The 21,332-nt window shown below is 47.1% G+C and overlaps 1 protein-coding gene across 1 annotated transcript in view; it reads right to left on the bottom strand.

The window, feature by feature from the left end:
• ADCY5 (adenylate cyclase 5) overlaps positions 1-21,332 on the bottom strand; it is a 241,207-nt gene that overhangs the window by 32,114 nt on the left and 187,761 nt on the right. Inside the window, exons 5-11 of the mRNA XM_007943916.2 lie at positions 19,565-19,692; positions 17,037-17,195; positions 15,737-15,878; positions 13,313-13,453; positions 7,733-7,755; positions 6,282-6,426; positions 4,731-4,828 (exon numbers count right to left, since the gene is read on the bottom strand). Of these exons, the coding sequence (XP_007942107.1) occupies positions 4,731-4,828; positions 6,282-6,426; positions 7,733-7,755; positions 13,313-13,453; positions 15,737-15,878; positions 17,037-17,195; positions 19,565-19,692 (836 nt within the window). The remainder of the gene's footprint in view (positions 1-4,730; positions 4,829-6,281; positions 6,427-7,732; positions 7,756-13,312; positions 13,454-15,736; positions 15,879-17,036; positions 17,196-19,564; positions 19,693-21,332) is intronic.

Below are 21,332 nucleotides of genomic sequence, written 5' to 3' on the forward strand. Positions count from 1 at the left end.
ATCTGCAAGCCAGCTTCATTCAAGTTGAAAAGACCCATTTCAAAAATCACCTGGTTGTATCTTCCAGGTCACCAGTCACCCATGGCTTAATAAACTGAAAAGGCTGAAAACTGCTAAGTGGCTCATTAATAGAAATGCATTTGTCAGCAGGCCACTGTCTGAGAAGCTGGGGTGATGGGTCCCTTGAGAAGGGCAAAATCCCTAAATGCTGTCCCCTTCCCATTGCCAGGCCCAGCAACAAGTCCTGCAAATTTTTGCTCTGCTGCTTCTTCCTGTTCAACCAAAAAGTGCAAGTGTCTCCCCCAGACCCTCATTTCAGAGGCAGATCACAGGTAATCTTAATGGAAGGGCCAGCACAGACAGAAATCTGCAGACAGAAGAGCTACAACTGACTTTCAATCTCCAACTTCCAGCTGGCGCTCTGAGAGCAGGGGCTGGAGAGCAGGGACTGGACGGGTACAGCAAACCCCTTCAAGCCAGCAGGAGGCCACAAAAGTCCCTTCTCTCTTTGAAGGGAGGGAGAGTGGCTTAAGGTGCCAGGCATTGTCAGCAGGTTACAGGCAAACGGAGGACTGAAAGGGCAGGTGAACCCCTCTAGGGAGGCATTCAAACAGCTCCTTTGTTCCTGGCTTCCCGAGAAGCCAGCACTTAACTGCCTTAAACAAAAAACACAAAGGGATTCTCTTCAGAAGGAAAGAAACCCCTTTAAAGTAGTCTGTCTTTTTAGGCTTCCCTAGAGAGGAGATGCAGGGAATGACTTCTGCCAAAGCCTTAGAAACTCAGACTGTGGCCAGAGAGGGAATGAAGCCTCTGGAGACAGTCTGGGATAAGCCAGGCCCCACTCTATGTTGCAGAAAAGCAGAAGTGGCAAAGAGGCAGGATGATGTACCCAAGCTAAGGGGACTGTGAACTGCCATGTGACAGAAAGTCTAGGGTGCTTGTTTACACCTATAGCTCCATTTCAGTGCAGAAGAATGGGATTCTATTCTACGTGGTACCAATAAGGTACCACTTGTCTGTCAGTTTGTCAGCATTTGTCAGCAGCCAACTGGCCAGTGTCTGAGAAGCTGGGGTGATGGGTCCCTTGAGAAAGGCAAAAATCCCTAACTGCTGTCCCCTTCCCATTGTCAGGCCCAGCAACAAGTCCTGCAAATTTTTGCTCTGCTGCTTCATATCTTGGTGGTTTGTGTGTTGCTATGATGCTAAGGAGCTCTGGTAGCATAGTGCCTAAGGCACTTGACTGCTAACCAGAAGGCTGGCGGTTGAAACCCACCAGGCACTCCTCAGAAGGAAGTTTGGGCAATCTACTTCCGTAGTGATACTGCCTCGGAAACCCAAGGAGGGGTCACTATGAGTCAGGTCTGACTCGATGGTACATAACAACAACAACATGATGCTGGAAGCTATACCACTGGTATTTCAAATGCAAGGAAGGTTACCCATGGTGGACAGGTTTCAGAGGAGCTTACAGATTGAGACAGACTAGAAAGAAAGGCCTGGTGATCTACTTTTGAAAATTAGCGAATGTTGGTGGGACTGTCAAATGATACAACTACTGTGGAAAGCCGTATAGCAATTCCTTAAAAAGCTGGAATTAGAAATACCATTTGATACAAAAATCCCATTGCTAGGTATATATCCTAAAGAAGTGAGAGCCATGACAAGAACAGATATATGCACACCCATGTTCATCGCAGCACTATTTACAGTAAGTAGCCAAAAGATGGAAACAACCTAGATGTCCATCAACTGAGGAATGGATAACCAAACTATGGTACATGCACCCAATGGAATACTATGCAACCCTAAAGAATAATGTAGAATCTGCAAAACACCACATAACATGGCTGAACTTGGAGGACATAATGCTAAGTAAAATAAGTCAGTCACAGAAGGACAAATATGGTATTAGTTCATTACTGTAAAGAGTCAAGGAAAGGTTTATATATGGAAGGAAACTTTCTTTGTTGGTTACCAAGGGTGGAAACGGGGAGGAGGGAACACTGCAAAAAGAATGCATTGATCCATGTCACTTTAGTTTTGTATATTTTACTGTACATAAATTATATTTCAATAAAATATATTTATTTTATATTTTAAAAATTAACAAATTATACCAAAAAAAGAGGAAAATTAGCAATGAAACCCCTATGGATCACAATGGAATGTTGTCCAATATAGTGCTGGAGGATGAGTCTCCTAGGTTGGAAGTCACTACAGTGGTCACAACAATAAAGTCCAACATACTAATGATTGTGAAGATGGTGCAGGACTGGGTAACATTTTGTTCTGTTGTACATGGATCACCATGGGTCAGAGCCAACTTGATGGTAGCTAACAAAAACAACTTGACAATAAGGACCCAGAATCCCACTGGTGCTATATAGCCTCACTGCAGGGGGCAAAGGCTGCATAACTGGGGTGGAATCGATTGCCAGCATATGGTTTCCTCCTGTGGTATTTTGACAGTCACAGCAGTTACAAATGTCAGGGGTACCTCTTCAACAATAAATGCCATTACAAATAAAAGATGTTGCATATAAGACACACTGACACCATGCCTCTCCTGATAGGATGCATTAAGAACAGCAGAACATCACTTCTGTGGGATTCTTGTCAAAAATGTGTAGCCTCAATCTAATCACAAGAAAGCATTAGGCAAACCCAAATGGAGAAACTTCTACAAAGTAATTGGCCAGCACTTATCAAAAGTGCCAAGGTCACGAAAGTCAAGGAAAGACTGAGGAACTGTCACAGACTGGAGGGGATGGAGCCAACACAATGAAAGGCAATGTGGGGTCCTGGATTGGCTCCTGGGACAGGAAAAGGACATTAGGGAAAAACTGATGAAATCAGAATACGATATGTAGATGTATGGTATTACTTCAGTGTTAATTTTCTGGCTTTGATAACTGCACTATGGTTATGTAAATTGCTAACAGTAGAGGAAGTAGGCTGACAGGTTTATCAGAACTCTCTGTACAACTTCTGCAGCACCTCTGTTAGTCTAAAATTACTTCAAAATGAAAAATGAAAGGTGCTGGGAGGACTCTTCGACATTAAACAAGACTTATGAGACATAACTAAACTCAACAGTGGATCTAGAGTAGTTCTAGACATTCTGGGGACACTTTCAGAGACATGAGGATGGGATGGGTATTGGATACCAGTAGAGATGAGTGTCAAGTTTGTTTGGTGTGTAAGGTATGGTGGTTAAGGGGGAAAATGTCCTTAAACCGGAAGTGCATATTGATGAAGTGTCTTGGTATCTAAAATTTGCTTTAAAAAAATCAGAAAAATTAGATTAAATAAATATAGAAAATATTAAAAATTGTATCTAGGGGATAGGTATACTGGTATTGATTCTACTCATTACTTTTCTGTACATTTGAAATATTGCATAATAAATGTAAAAAAAAAAAAAAGTGTGTGTGTGGGGGTTATGTACATACACACACTGTTGCTGGCAGGCAACACGTAGGCCTCCAACTCCTGGTGATTCCATGAACAACAGAACACATTGCTGCCTGGTCCTGCACCATCCTTATGATCAGCTACAAACTGGACCGTTGTGAACCATGGGGTTTTCAACTGGATGATTTTCATTAGGCCTTTCTTCCTAATTTATCCAAACAGCAATATATATATATGAGTATGTATTAAGGTGCCCTGATGGCACAGTGGTTAAAGGCACTTGCGTGCTAACCAAAAGATCAGTAGTTCAAACCCACCTGCCACTCTACACAAGAAAGATGTGGCAGTCTACTTCTGTGATATTTACAGCTTTGCAAACCCTATGGGGGCAGTTTTACTCTGTCCTACAGGGTAGCTATAAGGAGGTCTGGTGGTGCAGTGCCTAAGGCATTTGACTGCTAACCAGAAGGTTTGTGGTTCAAACCCTTGAGCTGCTCTGTGGAAGAAAGATGGGGCAATCCACTTCCATAAAGATTTACTGCCTCAGAAACCCAATGGAAGTTGCTATGAATTGGAATTGACTCAATGGCAGTGGGTTTGGTTACTTTTTTTTTTTTAATAGGGTGGCTATGAATCAGAATCAACTTGCCAGCAGTTGTTTTATATGTATATATAAAACAACACACACATACACACACACATACAGCAATTATCTTTCTCTCCAAGCTGTGACTCTAATGTGAGTGACTATTCAACAAACACTTTTTTCCAAAGGCCACTGCCCACTTCAAGGTGGCCCTACAGAACCCATAGACCTCTCTCAGCAGAACAGCCAATCCTCGGAAGAGTTCAGGAGCATCTCTTTGAGAAAAACACTGATAACGTGAAATAACTGTCCTTGAAATATCTAGACAAGTGGAAAATCTCTATCTTCTAAAGATGCACTGATTGTTTTTCAAGAACTGAAGGTCACACAGAGAGAGACAAGCCTGATGAATACCTTGGGTGACTCTATCAGGTAACAGTGCTTTGGGTTGAAATGGGATGAGGTGACAAAATGATGAAAAGGAGTCTCCTGGGCAGCTGAGCAGCAGGGCCTGGCGGGAAGTTTCCACCTACAATGAGCACATGCCTCCTTCTCCCATAGAAGTCAGAGCCCTGGCTCCCTGGTCTTCTTGGGACACATTCAGAAACCTTTCAGTGCCTGAGCAAATTAAGCCCAGACCCTCTTCTTTGGTTTCCTCCACAGCACACCCTCTACCCCCAGGACCCCTTGTAGCCAGAGGAGAGAGTCCAGGAAGGACATGGATACTTACTGGGGCACGATGGTGATCTGGACGAAGCAGATGAAGAGGAAGACAAGCGAGGCACACGCCACATAGGCACCAAATCGGTCATCCACCTGCTTGGAGTACTAAGAGGAAAAGGACAGGCTGAGCTGGGCACAGACCCCAGGCTCAGTCTCCACCAGCCTATGCCATTTCAGACATAGCCAGGCCATCTCTTGGCACTGGTCATCTGTGCAGCCCGCTTGCAGGACAGATTAAGACCAAAGAAACAGCACTTGACTTAGAGCACAAGAAACCAGTCCAAGTCGCCATAAGGTGGTGGCTGCAGGGGGTGGTGGTGGAAGAGAGACTTGGAATTTTGTCACTTTCTGCATACTTTCTGCAGGCCAGTCACTGTTAGAGTAATCTACAGTGGTCACGGCTACAAATTACTGAGCACTATCTACGTGCTGGGAAACACACTCAGTCTACGAGCACCATCGCTCATCCTCACAACAGCCCCATGAAGTAGGCACCGGGCTTATTTTAGAGAAAAGCACTCTGGGTTCAGAGAAATTATGTAACTTGTTGCAAGTCACAGAGCTCATACCCAAGGTCCCAACCTCAGCCCAGCTCCTCCCATGACACCTCCCAGCTGCACTAATGGAGTTCAGCACAGTTGGCATTGCCCAGAGTGGGTTATCCATAAATCTTCCACTTACTGTGGGTACCAAACAAACAAACCAATCCAAACCAGTTGCTGTCAAGTCGATTTTGACTCATGGCAACCCTATGTGTTTCAGAATTGAACTGTGTTTCATAAAGTATTCAGTGGATAATTTTTAAGAAATAAATCACCTGGTCTTTCTTTCAAAGTGCCTCAGGGTGGATTCAAACCACCAACCTTTCAGTTAGTAGCCAAGTGCTTAACTGTTTGTGCCAACCAACGACTCAATTTTACTGCTTTGAAACATGGTTACTATTTTCCTCTGAAGGAAAATAATAAAATAATAATTAATTAGGTGTGCCTCATTTAATGCTGGCATGACAGCCCATTTTAACCAGGTCTCCTAGAGGCCCTGGGACCAGACCAGGGTTTGGCTCTGGCTCTTGTCACCTTTTCACTGAATGGTCGCCAACCACTCTGAGCATTCATTTTCTCATTTACAATGTTAAGGAGATGAGACAAAAAGACCACAACTGCCCTTTCCAACTTTAATGCTTTGAGGTTCCAGTGTTGCAAAAGCTAGCTGGGCAGTCCACGTTTAGATGATAATAATAATAGCACTAGCATTTATTGACCATCTATTATGCAGCAAATACTGTGTTATGTGTTCTACATGTACTAAGCTGTATTTAATCTTTACCATACCCTATGAGACAAGTATGTTAAATTTCCCACATTAATAAACTGAGGCACAGAGAGGTTAAATAACCACAACATTATCCCTTCCAATTCAAGGAATCTCCTTTGAACCCCCATCTCTCTAGGTAAGGAGCAACAGAATTGCGGAAACCAAGGTGAAGAGCAGGGCTCCTCCCACAGTGTTGGAGACAGGGGATACGTCCAGGGCCTCCTCCCCATGCAGGGTGCTGTACCTTCTTCTCTAAGTCAGGCTCCCTGAAGGTCAAGAGGAATTTGCGGACATGCTCAGACCGCAGCCTGTCGATGCTCCTGGCGTCAATGGCTCGCCCCAGAAACTCATCCACCTCATCTTCAGGGTTCGTACTTTCCTGGGCATTCCTGGGGAGCAGGAGGCACAGACACAACAGGCTGACCATCAGGGGGTGTTGTCAGAGAGCCTGGATTGCTCAGAGGCCTGGGAGCTGTCTAAGATCATCCAGCTGACCAGGGGTGGGGAAGCTGGGATTAAAAAGGCCAGCCAGAAACTGCTGCGTGGGCTCTGAACTCCTGCGCACACATGTAGAAAGCAGCCCAAGTCTCTAACCCACTGTGGAGGGCCTCAGTGACATTACAGCTTTTCAGATTCTATTGGTCACTTCATATTGGCCTGGTTTTTGTACATGGTTCTTAATTATTATTGTATTATTGCAGGCTTAATTGCTTTCTCTCCTACAGGTAACAGTTTCTGTTCTTTATTCTCCTGCTGAATCACCATTCTGCAATGAAGGCAGGGTTCCGAAGGTAAGATTTCTGCAGCAGAGACTGTGACTACTTCTTTTTCTTTTAACTTTTTATTGTGATTTGAGTCAATGTTTACAGAGCCAGTTTGTTTTCCATTCAACACTTCATACACATTTTGATTCATGACATTGATTGCAACCTCCACAAAGCAATAGCACTTGTCTCACTTCCTCCCTGTGTTTACTGGTCCCAGTCATCTGTCTTTCCTATCCCTTCCTGCCTTCTGAGCTCTATACCTGAGCAAATGCTACCTTTTCGAGCCCATATGGTTGATTTTTCTAAAGAGTGTATAGTTTACTGTTCAGCTTATAGGCCTCCACCTGGCTTCTTGAACCAGGATCAGGGCACTCTTTGGGAAATAGGTTTCATGATCTTTAGTGACGAATTTCAAAACCCCATTCCTCAGGGAGCAACCCAGACTTAGAACGGAATGTCTGATGGCCCTGAGATGAGGAGGGCATCTCCTCAGGCACACTGGGCTGTGGTCAGGGGCTGGTGACCAATGTCAAGGTCTGCGTTTACCTGAGGGAGCTGGACATGCATGTGTGTAATGCACCTGTGTGTACATCTGCACGTATAATGCACACGTGCTGTGATACCGCAGAGTGTGCGTTTGTGTGTGCATGCATGTGTGCATGTGTATACTGTTTGTGTGTGTAGTGAGATCACATGGGAAGTGTTGAGGTACAGCCCCTCTGCCAGGTGACCTGGGCTCCTGGGGCTGCCCTGGCCTGTCTGAGGACACTGCCTGACCATCTATCAGCCATGGTGGACCCTGTTCACTCCCAGCTAGGACTGCATGTGGAATCATTTCCACGGAGGGCAGGGACACTGAGTTAAAAGGTAGATTTGGAGATATCCCCCAGACTTGGGCAGCAGGAATAAAAAAGGTCATGTTACTCACTTGTCCTTGGGGTCTTCAAAGCCCTAAAAGAAAGAGAAAGAAAGGAGTATAAGAAGAAAGAACTGAAAACATGGGAGCTGAGGGAAGGGGCAGCTCATTTTTTCTCTAGTTCACTGTGCAGCCCAGACTGCCTGATGCAGAGAGGACTGTCACTTGCTAGTTCTTCCGCTCCTTCCTTCCTTCTTTCATTGGCAAATACTGCAAGCTTCTTCCTATGGGACAAGCTCTCTGCTGGATGCAGATGCATTATGATCTCATTTCACCCACTGCAAAAATCCACGCGTCTGAGCTCTTGCAGTCCCCACCACACTGCACTTCTTTCCAGAGTCCCCAGAGCTTCTCCTCTCCCTCCTCCTGGGCCCTGGACTCAGAGGGACCCTCCCAACTCTGCATGTATTCAGATGGAAATAAGTCACAAGCTGCTCAATCCCAAACATGCATGCATGCATGCACACACACTCACAGACACACACAAACACATGTACAGACACACAACAATGCACACTCACACATGAGCACACTCACATGTGAACAGATGTGCACACATATGCACACTCATATTCACACGTACTGAACACACATAAAATCTATTGGGAGGTCACAATTTTTGCACTTAGAAAAATGGAGCCCCTGTTAGCTTCCACAGCATTTGTTTATGTATCTGACATATTCTTCTAAGGCCAGAGTTGGTTGAGGACACAGGAAGTAAGGCACCACCTGCCACAGTTTTTGACCGCTGTGCGGTTGTACATTTACACAGGGCAGAGGTGGAGTGGGAAAAACTCATACTGGCTGTCAAACTCAAAGATCTATTTAATTTATAAAGCACTGAAAGATGTGTGCCAGGTACTGATTAGCTGTGGCAGAATGAGAGTTCCCTAAAATGGGAGCAGATTGAACAGATTGAATTGTTCCCCCAAAATTTATGTTGAAGTCCTAACCCCTGTACCTGAGAAGGTGGCCCTGTGAGGAGATAGGGTTTTCTTTTGTTATGTTAATGAGGGGTTCTGGTAGCATAGTGCCTAAGGCACTTGACTGCTAACCAGAAGGCTGGTGGTTCAAACCCACCAGCCATTCCTTGGAAGGAAGACAGGGCAATCTACTTCCGTAGTGATACTGCCTCAAAAATCCAAGGAGGGGTCACTATGAGTTGGGTCCAACTTGATGGTACATAACAACAACAACGAGGACATACAGGAGTAGGGTATGTCTTCTGAGTGGTGGCTTACAGAAAGCGTAGAAGGATGCAGTGACACATACCAGGGAAAGAAACCACATGAGGAACCATCTACAGACTGAGGAATGCCAACGACCACCTGCGGCTACTGACAAGGAAGGATCCTTTAGCACCGAGGCCTAGATCTGGACTCCTAGCCTCCCAAACTGTGAGACAATAAATTTGTTCTTTAAAGCCGCTTGTGGTATTTCTGTTATGGCAGCCCCACTAAACTAAGACAGGGTGGAATGCAGAAGGCACTGAAACAGATATGGGTTCCCACGGCATCAAGGTGGCTCTGCTCTACCCCCAGCTGAAGGCTCTGAGCACCTCCCAGGCTGCCCACACCCATGCCCTGCCTGGCCCATCCAGCTACCAGAATGAGTAGCAGCTGTCTGCCCAGGCAATCCTGACCCCTCTCCTTGTTCTCTGAGAATCACTAGCACTCCTTCCAGGCCCATCCCACTTCACTGTCCCAGCCCTAGGTGGCGTTGCCTTCCTCTAGGACTTCCTGTTCCCTGCCTGCCCTCACCATGGACCCAGGTACATGCAGCATCAAGTGGCTCCTCCCTTCTTGGGGCAAGCCCATCCGATGTCCCCAGGCCCCCCTTGGGGGCGTAACTGTCCTGCTGAGGGCCCGACATACGGAGTTCTCTGTAGAACACCAGGAGGGGCTGGCCCACTTAATTCCATCAACACACGAGACAGCAAAAATTTTACCACAGAGCTGACCTACCGTGCCTTATTCTACATATGCTGCTCCAACCAGCTCACAGATACACTGAACTGTTTTTAATAAACTTGTTTCTGACTGTCTCTAGTGTTCCTTTGGTCATCTGTTGGCACTGGAGTTGGAGCCCAGTTTTTCCTCCAGTGCTGAGTAGGGAGGGAGCAAGGTCCACTCTAACCACGCTGGGTTCTGTGTTAGTGTGGACAGCTAAGCATTAGGCTGGGGTAATGAACTGATCACAGGTTCATGAAATACTTTGGTCCATAAACCACAACACGGGGTAACTAAGAACACAGTCCACCAGACTGGGTTCAAATCTCAGCCCCATAACACACTTACTAGTTCTAAGAGAATGGTCGAGTTGCTTAACTCGACCTCCAGCCAGGCTAGGAGGACCATCAGGTGGGTTCCTGCAGTTGGACCTCAGTACTTCTGGGGGAACAGCCCAGCTCTGGGGTTCTCTTTGGTTCTTGGTTCCTCCCTCTTGAACTTAAAGTAAAAAGAGAGGCTGTAGCCCTTCAGCTCATCCACACTGCAGGTGTCAGGGGTGACGTCTGCTCTTCTTGAGGCTCAGGTTTGCACACTCTTCCTGGCGAGGCAACTTGTCTTTTCTGGGTACTTGGGCCCCATCAGCATGTAGAGCTGCCATCAAGTCAATTCCAACTCATAGCAACCCTATAGGGCAGAGGAGAACTGCCCCACAGGGTTTCCAAAGCTGTAAATCTTTATGGCAGCAAACTGCTTCATCTTTCTCCTGTGGAACAGCTGGTGGGTTCAAACTGCCAACCTTTTGGTTAGTAGCCATATGCTTTAATCACTGTGCCCTCCACAGCTCCTTTGGGCTTGGTTAGATGAGTAGAAAGCCCACACACACTTCCGTTGTTAACCTTTTTATTAACAAGTAACCTTAAAGACTTTAAACACTCATGCATAAACAAACCAGCATTGCTAATCACTACACTTAAAAGCAGAGTAAAAGCTGGAACAAGATTTAAAGAATAAATTGCTGATGTTAGTACCTTTTTAACTGCTCTCAACCATTGGTTCATCTAATTTCAAACCCTTGACTTCCTCTTCAGTGATATATGTATGTGTGTATATATACACGTTGTTGTTGTTATGTGCCGTCAAGTCGGACCCGACTCATAGCAACCCCTCCTTGGGTTTCCGAGGCAGTATCACTACAGAAGTAGATTGCCCCATCTTCCTTCCGAGGAGTGGCTGATGGGTTTGAACCGCCAGCCTTCTGGATAGCAGTCAAGTGCCTTAGGCACTATGCTACCAGAGCTCCCATATATATACATACACACACATATATTTATATCTACATCTTTCTATCTATCTATCTATCTGTCTATCTACCTATATTTTAAAAAACTTACCTGAATGTTGGCAAGCCAGGGTAAAAGCTCTTCTTCTGTTTATCTTTCTCAAAGATTTCAGGTAAGTTTAATGCCAAAAGCCAATGGCATGCCTGGCCACTGTAGGAAGCTGGTCCAGGCTAGGTGGGGCCATTTGGTGCTGGCTCCTCAGTTGCCACTGTGCCCAGTTGGGAGGGGGAGCCTCTTTTCCCACAAGCTGCTGCAGAGGCTCCCTGGCCCTGCTCTTCTGAACACTTTCCCTTTCCTCTGGATGAAGCAATAACACCACCCAGCTCATATTCATACAAGAGCCTTCCTGGCAGCCAGTATCCCCAGGGAGTCCTTTCCCCAGTACAGCCCTTCTGCTAATTCTTTCAAGGTTCCTTGTCCTAACAAAGATTAGTACTTCTGCCAAACCAGTGCTTATAGTCCAAACTGCCTCCTCTAAGACTCTGAAATAATTAAAGTTTCAGCTTATACCAAACATCATTCTTACAAAAATTTCCAAGAATTTTAAATGGAGAAAGTGATTGATCACCACGGTTTCCCGCTTGTCGGTTGCTCTCTCTTCATCTCTCTGCCTCCCTTGCCACCCTCATCTTTTACTTCCCTACTTTCCATCATTTCCATGCCTTCCTATTCCTCTTTTCCTCTCTTTCCTTCCATCTCAATGAAAGCCTCCTTCTTTGTTCATCTGTTCTCAATATTCCCCTCTCTCTCCTCAATCCTTCTCACCCTCTTGAGCAGCCTGGTGATGTGGGTACAGAAACCACAGGTGACCATTTCAGGAGGAGGAACACAGGGAGGGCCTGCCAAGTGCTCTCTGCTTTGGGAGGACCCTAGGGAGTGGGCATGGTGGTTGGAAGCCCTTGATTGCATGGATAGGTCTGTGGACATCCAAGTTCAAAGCCTAGAGGGCAGACCAACTGTGGAGAGCCACTCCAACTCTGCTTCTTCATGACATTGGTGTTCCATGAATTGCTTCTCTATCATCAAAATTTGAAATGAAGGTCTTGACTCTATTTTTTAATCCTGAAAATCTTCCTTCCTAAGGCATCTAACTCCTAACCAGAGGGCTGGTGATTCAAACCCACCAGCTACTCCTCAGAAGGAAGGTTGGGCAATCTACTACCATAGAGATACCACCTTGGAAACCCAAGAAGGGGCCACTATGAGTAGCTCTGACTCAACGGCAGAGTTTTTTTTTCTGAACATCTTCCCTAAACCTTTGTGATATGCTACTTATGTAAAAAAGAGAAAGGTACCTGAGCTCTGGCTGTTGTCTGACGTGGTTGGACTATGATAGAGTCTATTTTTAATCCATACTGCTACAACTTGAACTTACCCTGATCTGTAAGACCTCAAAATATGGGATCCTGGTGCGAGTATGCTCCACTTTGTTCCCTACCCCAACTCTGTGAGAATAAAGTTCTTGCACCTCTACCCTCCTCACCCCTCCTGGAGGAAACATGGCTGCCTTGAAACAGAGAAGTGTGCCTGAGACATGGAAGCTAATATTTCAGGTCAAAATCAAACATTGCTACTGTATCTTTCCATCCCTCTTCCTCTTCTCCCCAGCCCCTGAATTCATCTTCCTATCATCTGAGCTTCCATGGTGACAACCCAGGTGTGTATTGTGATGTCTGGGGGTCCCTGTCCCCCGAGACAGACAGGGTCCTATGAAATGACAATAACACCCCTCCAATAGCCTCCAGTCATTTTCCTATATTCTTACTGGGTAGGGGTGTTTCTCAACACAGAGGGCAAAATATATCATCATCTGGCACTTTCCAAAAAGCACTAGGATGGTCGCTGGCAACTTAGCTGAAGGATGTGGTTTCAACTGCCTGGAAAATGAAGTAGGTACTGGAAGGGTGCTAGCTTGTACCACCCAACTCCCTAGGGTCTCAGTAGACACTGTTGGGAAACAGCTGGAGGCTCTGGCTGGACCTTGAATTCAGCCGGATAGGCCTTTTTCCAGCCTACGCCAGCAAGCTCTGCCAAGAGGGAGGGAGGAAGGGGCCTCACTGCTCTGTTCCTCAGCCAAATTAGGCATGCCTAGAGATGGTGTGGCTCATGGAAAGAGCCTGGGGCCAAAAGTCAGCAGTGCTGGCTCCTAGTCCAAAGTTGGGGTGAGCTGCCCTGCCAATTTTTCCTTCTCTGAATCTCTATATTCCTTCAGGCAACAGGAGAGGTCTGGCCCAGCTGTCAAACCCAAGAAGGCTCTAGTCCTGGAGAACGCTGCCTACATAACCGCTCCGCTAGCCACTCACCATCCGTTTCATCTCCTTGGAGACCTGGTTGCCACCCAGGTGGTTGTAGAAAGGGCGCTCAGCCCCCCAGTGTGGTGGATTATGCCCAATGGAGTTGGTTCTCTGGCGATTCATCTTCGCGATCATGGCCTTCTCTTCTTTCTGGAAAGTAACACGAAAGCATCAGCCTGTGGGTAGAAGCCCATCAGATGGGCCTAAGTGGACAATTTCTCATTCCTACCTGGAACAAGGCATCTGGCCAGATGAGGGATGAAGGGAACCTCTCTCTTCTCCCCACAAACCCAGAGCCCAGCGGCCAGCCAAGATCCTGGAGTTCCTCTGAACTAACTGCTAAATCCCCGAAACTCCTTAACTCCAGCCCTGGTTGGCCCAAGTGATAGCAGCAGAACAAGTTGATGAGAGTTGGTGTAGTGAGCCAATAGAGGAACTTGGGAATATCTGTCATTTGCACGAAAATCTCCCTACAAGCCTGATCACAGGATTCTGTCTCTGACTCCTTGTATGCTTTTTCCCCTGGGTGGCCTCAGTTTCCAAAGGCTGCCAGCAGGAGCAAAGCCCTGTGCTTCCTCTCCTGAGAGGATCACCAGGGGAGGGGATTGAATCTCAAGCCTGGGCCTCTCATTGGTTACTGCCAAGCTGTGTTGTAACATCAGGTTCTGCTCATTAGCATATAGGGCTTAGTTCAGGGACAGGCTCCACCCATAGCCTCAGAGTTGGGCAAAGCCTGGGTCTGAAGGTGCTCAGGGTAGTGTGTGAGATGAAGGGACCTGGTATTCCATTCTCCATTCAACTTATCCAAAATAGGTGTGTTCCAGCAGAGAGGGCACTAGGAGATGCCCCTGTTCCCCAGAAGGCAGCAGCTTCCAGAGAGATTTAGGTCATTTAAATTATGAGGTTCAAGGGCTGAGGCACACTGCCCAAATGCACAAACTGAGACTCAGCCAGCCACCTATGTGCCAACACACTCTCTAGTATCTATTATCTGTCTGTCTGTCTATCCATCCATCCAAATGGGAGCAAGAGGTGGAGGGTTGGAGAGGCTCTGAGACCTGAGGCAAACACCCCTTCCCTGTGCACACACTGGGAAGGGTCACTTTCTATTTCTGTCTCCATTTCATCCTTTAGAGAGCACTTGCCAAGCTGAAGTAAACAAGATCTAGAGATCCCAGGAGAGAGGGCGATCCCTGGTTAGGGTAGGAAGGTGGGCTGGATGCCTTAAGTCAGAGGAAGAATTAGAGTGTGTGTTGGGAAAGAGCCTGGTTGAGGGGGAATGGATTTCCGTTCATTTACAACCTCGCCAAATGACAATTGTTTAAACATGTGTCAATTAGCCAAAGTTTATTAGTGGTTACCAGGGGTGGGAGGGCTTTGAAGGGCACTGAGTTTCTGTTGTGGGTGGTGGAATGATTTGGAAATGGATAGTGGTGATGGTTATACAGCATGATGAATGTAATCAACCTTACTGAATTGTACACCTGAGAACTGGTGAAGTGACAAATGTTTGGCTATATATATTTTTACCACACACACAAAATGTGGCAGTGAAGCCATAGGAGCTTTCCCCAAAGCACCCAGAGTTCTCTAGTCCTTCTCCCCTGCTATCTGTGAGGGGCCTGATACCCAGCTCCCTCTTGGGGTGGGTCCTGCCTTTAAACACTCCCTATCTTCCTTTAAAACTCTTTATTTTTCCCTGAACTTTCCTCACGGCTTCTGTCTAACTTCTTAGGAGAGAAACTCAGAGGCTTTTCTCTATGTAAGGGCACTGACCAACTTGACCAACAAATAAATTCAACTGAAATATTCATGAGTAAAAGGCTTTTTAATTTAGGGAGAAATAGGAAATGTTCCCTTCATTTGCTTTAAAAATTAAGAACATGGAATGTGACACTATTAAAAATAGAACACTGAGGTCGGCTAATAATTCAGCCTCATGTGTTGGCAAGTTTGGACTGAGACAAAAGAAGAAGAAAAGAGAATAGGAAAAAAAATGGAAAACACAGAGGTTCACTAAACAAAGATACATAGGAACATGCAGAGATGCTCACTGAGTTTGGAGAGAGGACAAATATCTACTTAGTGAAAGACAAAGGAAAGGAGAGAGATGGAGGTAAAAAACATATGGTATACAGTCTCCTTGATGTTTCAGTTCTATCTTGTGGCCTTCTGATGGACTGCTGCTAATTTCCTTGGCATCTGTTGCATTTTTGCAACAGAAGCAAAGTGAAAATATTTTCTCTCCTTTGCCTTTGCAAAGCCTCTCTAACCCTTGAGTCCTTCCCAAGATACAGGAATCACTACTATAGATGGCATATACAACTTTACTCAAGGCAAGCAGAAGAAGAGAAGTCGCAGGAGGCCAATGAGAAATGCTCCTCCCACAAAGAATGGCACCCCAGTCCCCCAGCCCCTGCCTTGCCCACAGACCCGCTTCTGGGTGCAGCGCAGGATGAGGAAGGTCTCAATACTGTGCTCCTTGAGGTAGGCGTTGCGCTCGCCTCCACAGCCCGGCTCCACCTCATAGTCTCCGTTCAGGTAGTTGAGTGTGGCCTTGGTGATGTGGATGCGTCTGCAGGTGAGGAAGGAAACAAGGTGGGGAGGGCAGAAAATGGAAATTCAGAACTCCAGTTCCCACGCAGAACCCAATTCCAACCCCACAGTCAACCACAGCTCAAATCCCTGGCCCCCAAACTGCAGCTCAAATGCTAATACCAACGTCCATGCCCACCTCAGTGTACCCCACCCCAACCCACAGCCCTCCAGTAGTAACAAGCTCCCACTCAGAAGGCAACAATAGTTCTCATTGCTTACAGGACTGAGGGCCCGGCATCTATGCCCCTCTTAACACAGGCACTGCTTCTCTTGTCATTTTAGCTGCCACTGAGTTGATTCTGACTCATGGCAATCACGTGTATGTAGAGTAGAACTGCTCCACAGGGTTTTCATGGCTGTGACCCTTCACAAACAGATCACCAGGCCTGTCTTCTAGGCACCTCTGGGTGGATTTGAATCGCCAGCCTTTTGGCTAGTGGTCAAGCACTTAACTGTCGTGTCACCCAGGGAGTCCTACTTCTCTTACCCAAAACCAAACTCATTGCAGTGGAGTCAATTCTGACTCATAGCGACCCCTCCTTGGGTTTCCGAGGTGGTATCACTACGGAAGTAGATTGCCTAGTCTTCCTTCCGAGGAATGGCTGGTGGGTTTGAACCGCCAGCCTTCTGGTTAGTAGTCAAATGCCTTAGGCACTATGCCACTCTTACTGGTGCTTAAAAGGCTGTCTGCTCTATTACCATTCTTTGGTAATTCAGTGATTTCCCGTACTTGTGCCTCTCTCCCCCATTAGGTTCCTTCAGCCCTTCATACTCTTACCACCACCACCACCACCGTCATGGCTCCAAATCCTACCCCCAGGTCACTCACATTCTTTATGTCCTGGCCACCCCAGAAATCATCAGTAGTTCCTTGCTCCTCTGAACTCTACTACATCTATGGATTCTCATAAGCCATCACCATTCAGGTAAACATGCTCTGTTCCTGGGGTGAAGGCTTCAGCAAAGCTTAGACCATGCCTCACAAGCGAGTAATTCGTTAAACAGAGGAATTTCTACTTAAACTCTGTCAACCCAGCTCCCAGGTTCCTGCTACCCCATTCTCCTGCCCCAGCCCCACCTCCTCCAGATGGTTCCCTGGGTACTGCGTGGGACCCAGGTGGGCAGGCTCACTCACCCTGCCTTGCCTCCAGCCTCCATGTGGTTGGCCAGTGTGACGTCGTTAGACCAGACGTCGAACTGCCACTTCCTGAGACCAAGGACACCGCAGTGTACTCGCCCGCTGTGAATTCCCACGCGCATGTTCACGTTCACCCCTGTCACCTCCCGGACCAACCTGGGGATGGAGCAGGGGTAAGGCTGGGAGAGGGTCAGGGGCCAGACTTGCAGTGTGGGGATGAGGCTGGAAGGCAGTGTGAGGGGTGCATCACAAAGTGCAGGGGTCAAGGAGACATTTCTTTCCTTCTCTTTTTCTTCCTGGTCCAGCCCAAAAATTGAATCTGAGATTGCTTACCCCAAAGTGGCTGCTGCTAGGAGCACAGGACTGGGGGCAGAGGGGACAGGGCTGCAAGTACTTTTGTCCTGGCCCTCTGCTCTGTAAGCTGTGAGACGCACTGTTTCCCAGATTGGCCACTAGGTGGCAAGGCGGACTGCATACTAAAACCCAGAGCCCCAGGGTCCCACAGCTTCCCTCGAATAGGGCACCTCTGGTCATCGCTACCCTCTGTCCATTAAATTTCTGTGCTCAGAAAATGCAAACACATTTCAGTGCAGACTTGAACCAAATGGGGAAGTTACAGCCACTACAAACCCCCTTCAGGTAATGTTCCTGTGAGTGAGACAGAAATAATGACTTTTGGATTATCTAGTTATTGAATTTATCCACATTCTTGTTCCCTTGACATTAGCAGGATAATGGAGAAAAGTGGTTAACTGAGCTTCAAGAGAGGACATATATCCTGTGTGGGAATGAAGGGGAGCCTGGGCAGATGCAGAGAGCTGGAGGTGCTCCATGTCCCAGAAGACAGCTCTGATCCCTGTCACGTATACCATATATGCAGGGACCCCTCCAGCAAGTGGAGCCAGGCTCTCTCTGCTCACTTATAACCTCTTGTTCTGGGGAGCGTTCAAGTGGAGTGGGGGGGAAACTATGTATCTCCAGGTACATGTCTGGGGCTCCTCAGGTCTGGGGAAGACGATGCAGGTGCTCAGGGGATATGTACATTGTTTGTACTTTTTAGAGACTGGGCCCTCCCAATACCCTGAAGATGGGCCCATTCAGCCCCAAGAACAGGATCCCCACACAGACTCCCTGCCCCACCAACGAGAGGCTGACCCTATGGGGAAGATTTACACCACCCATTACCTTCTCTCATCCTGGGTCAAAACTGCAAACACTTTTACTTGAACTGTTCCTTCCATTCACAATGACTTTGGCCACTGGCTTAGGCTGATGAACTCTCATTCTACTTTTCTGGCTTAGCTCCAGAACCACCTCCTTATGAAGCCTCTCTTGATCCCCTCGGCTGGAATCAGTTGCTCCTTCCTGGAACCTCCCACAATACTTTGCTTCTCTTACCTTGTATGTCCACATGACTTACTTTGTATTAGGGAATGGGAGTACCAGCTTCTCTCCTGACAGACTGTATGTTTCTGGGGATGAGCCCTGACTGTCTACTCCTGGCATGCACTGGACCTTGGTGAAGTGCTGAACTGACCTGAACCAAACTGAATGGACCCAGCCACTTTCCTGGTCAGCTACTCTGACCTCTGACCTTTGCCCCCTGCCCAGGCTAATTCTAAAGTCCAAAGTTACTGAACCTGGGTCTACTCTCTGATCCATTCCACTGGCTCACATGTTAAGTTTAGGTTACTCATGCTTTTCAGTTGACCAGGTCTCCTTCCATGACCAGCAGTGATCAATAAGTGGCCATAAGATTCTTTTTACTATTGCTTACAGGAGGGATTATATTCTCTTAAAATGGGAACACCTGTGTTTGAATCCACCTAAAAACCTGTCACTATGAGTCAGGTTTGACTCGACGGCACATAACAACAACAACAACAACAACAAAAACCTGTTGCCACTGAGTCAATCCCAACTCATGGCGACCCCATGTGTTATAAAGTAGAACTACTCTATAGAGTTTTCTTGGCTGTAATCTTTAAGGGAACAGACTGCCAAGCCTTTCTTTCATGGTGCCACTGGGTGGGTTCGACCCACTAACCTTTAAGTTAGTACCCGACTGCAAACCACTTGTGCCACCTACCCAGCAGTTGTGCCCTATGGAGTGATTTAACCCCTCTAAATCCAATTTTCCTACCTAGGAGGAAATGGGACCAATGGGTTCTACAGCTTGCTGGGTGGTTGTGAGAAGACAGGAAGTGCTGAAGGTGCAGAAAACACACAAGTCACACATAGAACTGCCAGTTTCTGCTCCTCTCCCGTCATGCTCCTGCTGGCTGGAGTCTGCATGGCTCTCCTTTCTGACAGGATGTGTTCTGGAAAAAGCTACCCAGGCAGGTGTGGGTAGCAGGAGCTCAGGGAAGGCACGAAGCCTAAGGTGTAAATCAACCCCAAAACTTGGCCTGGTTGGTCTGTGGGAGACAGCTTAGCCCCACGTTTCCATGCCTCCATCGTGCCAGCTGGGCAGCCAGCCAGGCAGCCAAAGCCATGGGACAGTCCACTTGGAGCCGAGCACTTACGAGATGGCCTCAATCATGTCCATGCCCATCTCTACGCAGCAGTGGGCGTGGTCGGCCCTTGCTTCAGGCAGCCCAGAAACGCAGTAATAACAATCCCCCAGGATCTTAATACGTAAACAGTGATTCTCCTGGAAAGCAAATTCATTTAAAAAATTAAAAATAGTAGGAAAGAGGAGTGGGAGGGAAAGAAGCAGGAAGCAAACAGATTCACCCCATGCCTGGAATAACTTGCCTTTTATGGCAGCGAGCATAGACCCAGTGCCAAAACTAGGCCTGATCTTTGTTGGGCCAGCTTATCAGGGGGCACTGGAGGAGGGACAGGTAGTAGGTCTGAGAATCATTCCACCCTTCCCAAGCTCAGCAACTTACTTTGAATGAGCCACTGCTGAGGGCCAAGAAGAATTTGGATGGTTCGCTGAGTGAGGCTCAACAAGTATGGCAGACCTGTCAGCTTAAGAAAGCCCCATACTTGCTCCACACCCACTGCAAGTCCCTGGAAGTACACTGCCCTTGGCCTAAGAGTCTATAAACAGTTTTCTCATTCTTTTTTTTTTTTTTTTTGGCAAAGACACTGAAACAGACACAAACTTTAACCACAAACTCACCTGACCCTCACTTAGCATTAGGACTGCCTCACATTTTTTTTTCCTGCCTCACATTTTTTTTTTTTTTAATTTACCAAAAATAATTCTGCTAAACCAGCAAGTGTTCAGAGCCCAGCAGAGCTTCCTTTGGTACCTGCCCATCGTGGCTGCTAGGGAGCAGGTGCAGCAGGGCCACCCTGGCTGGCAGGGAGGCCTCCAGCCATAACTGGGATTGAGATAGAATGTAATTAATCATCATTTACGAGCTGTTCAAATCTGGCTCCCAGAAGTTATTTCATGAAGCTGGGGTGCTGGGACTCAAGTGTCCAATTGCATGGATTCTCACGTGAGGCACATCTAATGCCCAAGTGACCAGCATGTATTCATTCACCTCATTTGTAGTTAATAATAAAAACACCAAGGTGTGAGCCCACCATCTGATGCCCCAGTGGCCTTGGCACTCGGCACGAGCCTCTTGTCAACAATCTGGCCTAGTGTCCTGTGACAGCAAAGGGAATGTGTTCACATGTTGGTAGAGCTCACAACAAATGGCCCTTTGTGTATAATGATGCTGGAAGGGCCCAGAGCTTCACCCAGAACCACAGAAGGAGGGAAAAGATGACAGAATGTTAAATAGGGACCTAATGAATGAATAGGCTGTTCACACTGCTCATGTTGCCCCAAAATTGAAGAGTTTTCTTTCTGGAAGCCTCAGTGGGTGGCACACGGCTGGAGAGTCATTCTCTTATTCACTCCAGACCAAACTCATCAGCAAAGTAGCTCTGTAGCACCTAATTTCCCCCCACCCTCCAAAACACAAAACGAACTCACTGCCATCGAGTGACTTCCACCTCACAGCAACCCCCATTGTGTTTCTGAGGTGGTAAATCTTTATGAAGTAGATTGCCCAGTCCTCCTTCCACAGAGTGGCTGGTAGGTTTGAACTGCCAACCTTCTGTTTAGCAGTCAAATGCCTTAGGCACTATGCCACCAGAGCTCCTTAATTTTCTCGCAACCAAACAGAAATTACTCTGGTAGCCTGGGCATTATCACCTGCATGCCTCCCCACCCACTTCCACTGATGGAGGGTGTAGAAATCTCAACTCACTCTCCCACATGACTGGGGACACTGCTGAAAGCTTCTTCAACTGAGTGTGTTGCTGGGGCTGACATGGACACACCTG

The sequence above is a fragment of the Orycteropus afer genome, unplaced genomic scaffold (genome assembly GCF_000298275.1).
Source record: "Orycteropus afer afer isolate SDZICR_OR568_19922 unplaced genomic scaffold, OryAfe1.0 scaffold00114, whole genome shotgun sequence".
NCBI classification, from domain to species: Eukaryota; Metazoa; Chordata; class Mammalia; order Tubulidentata; family Orycteropodidae; genus Orycteropus; species Orycteropus afer.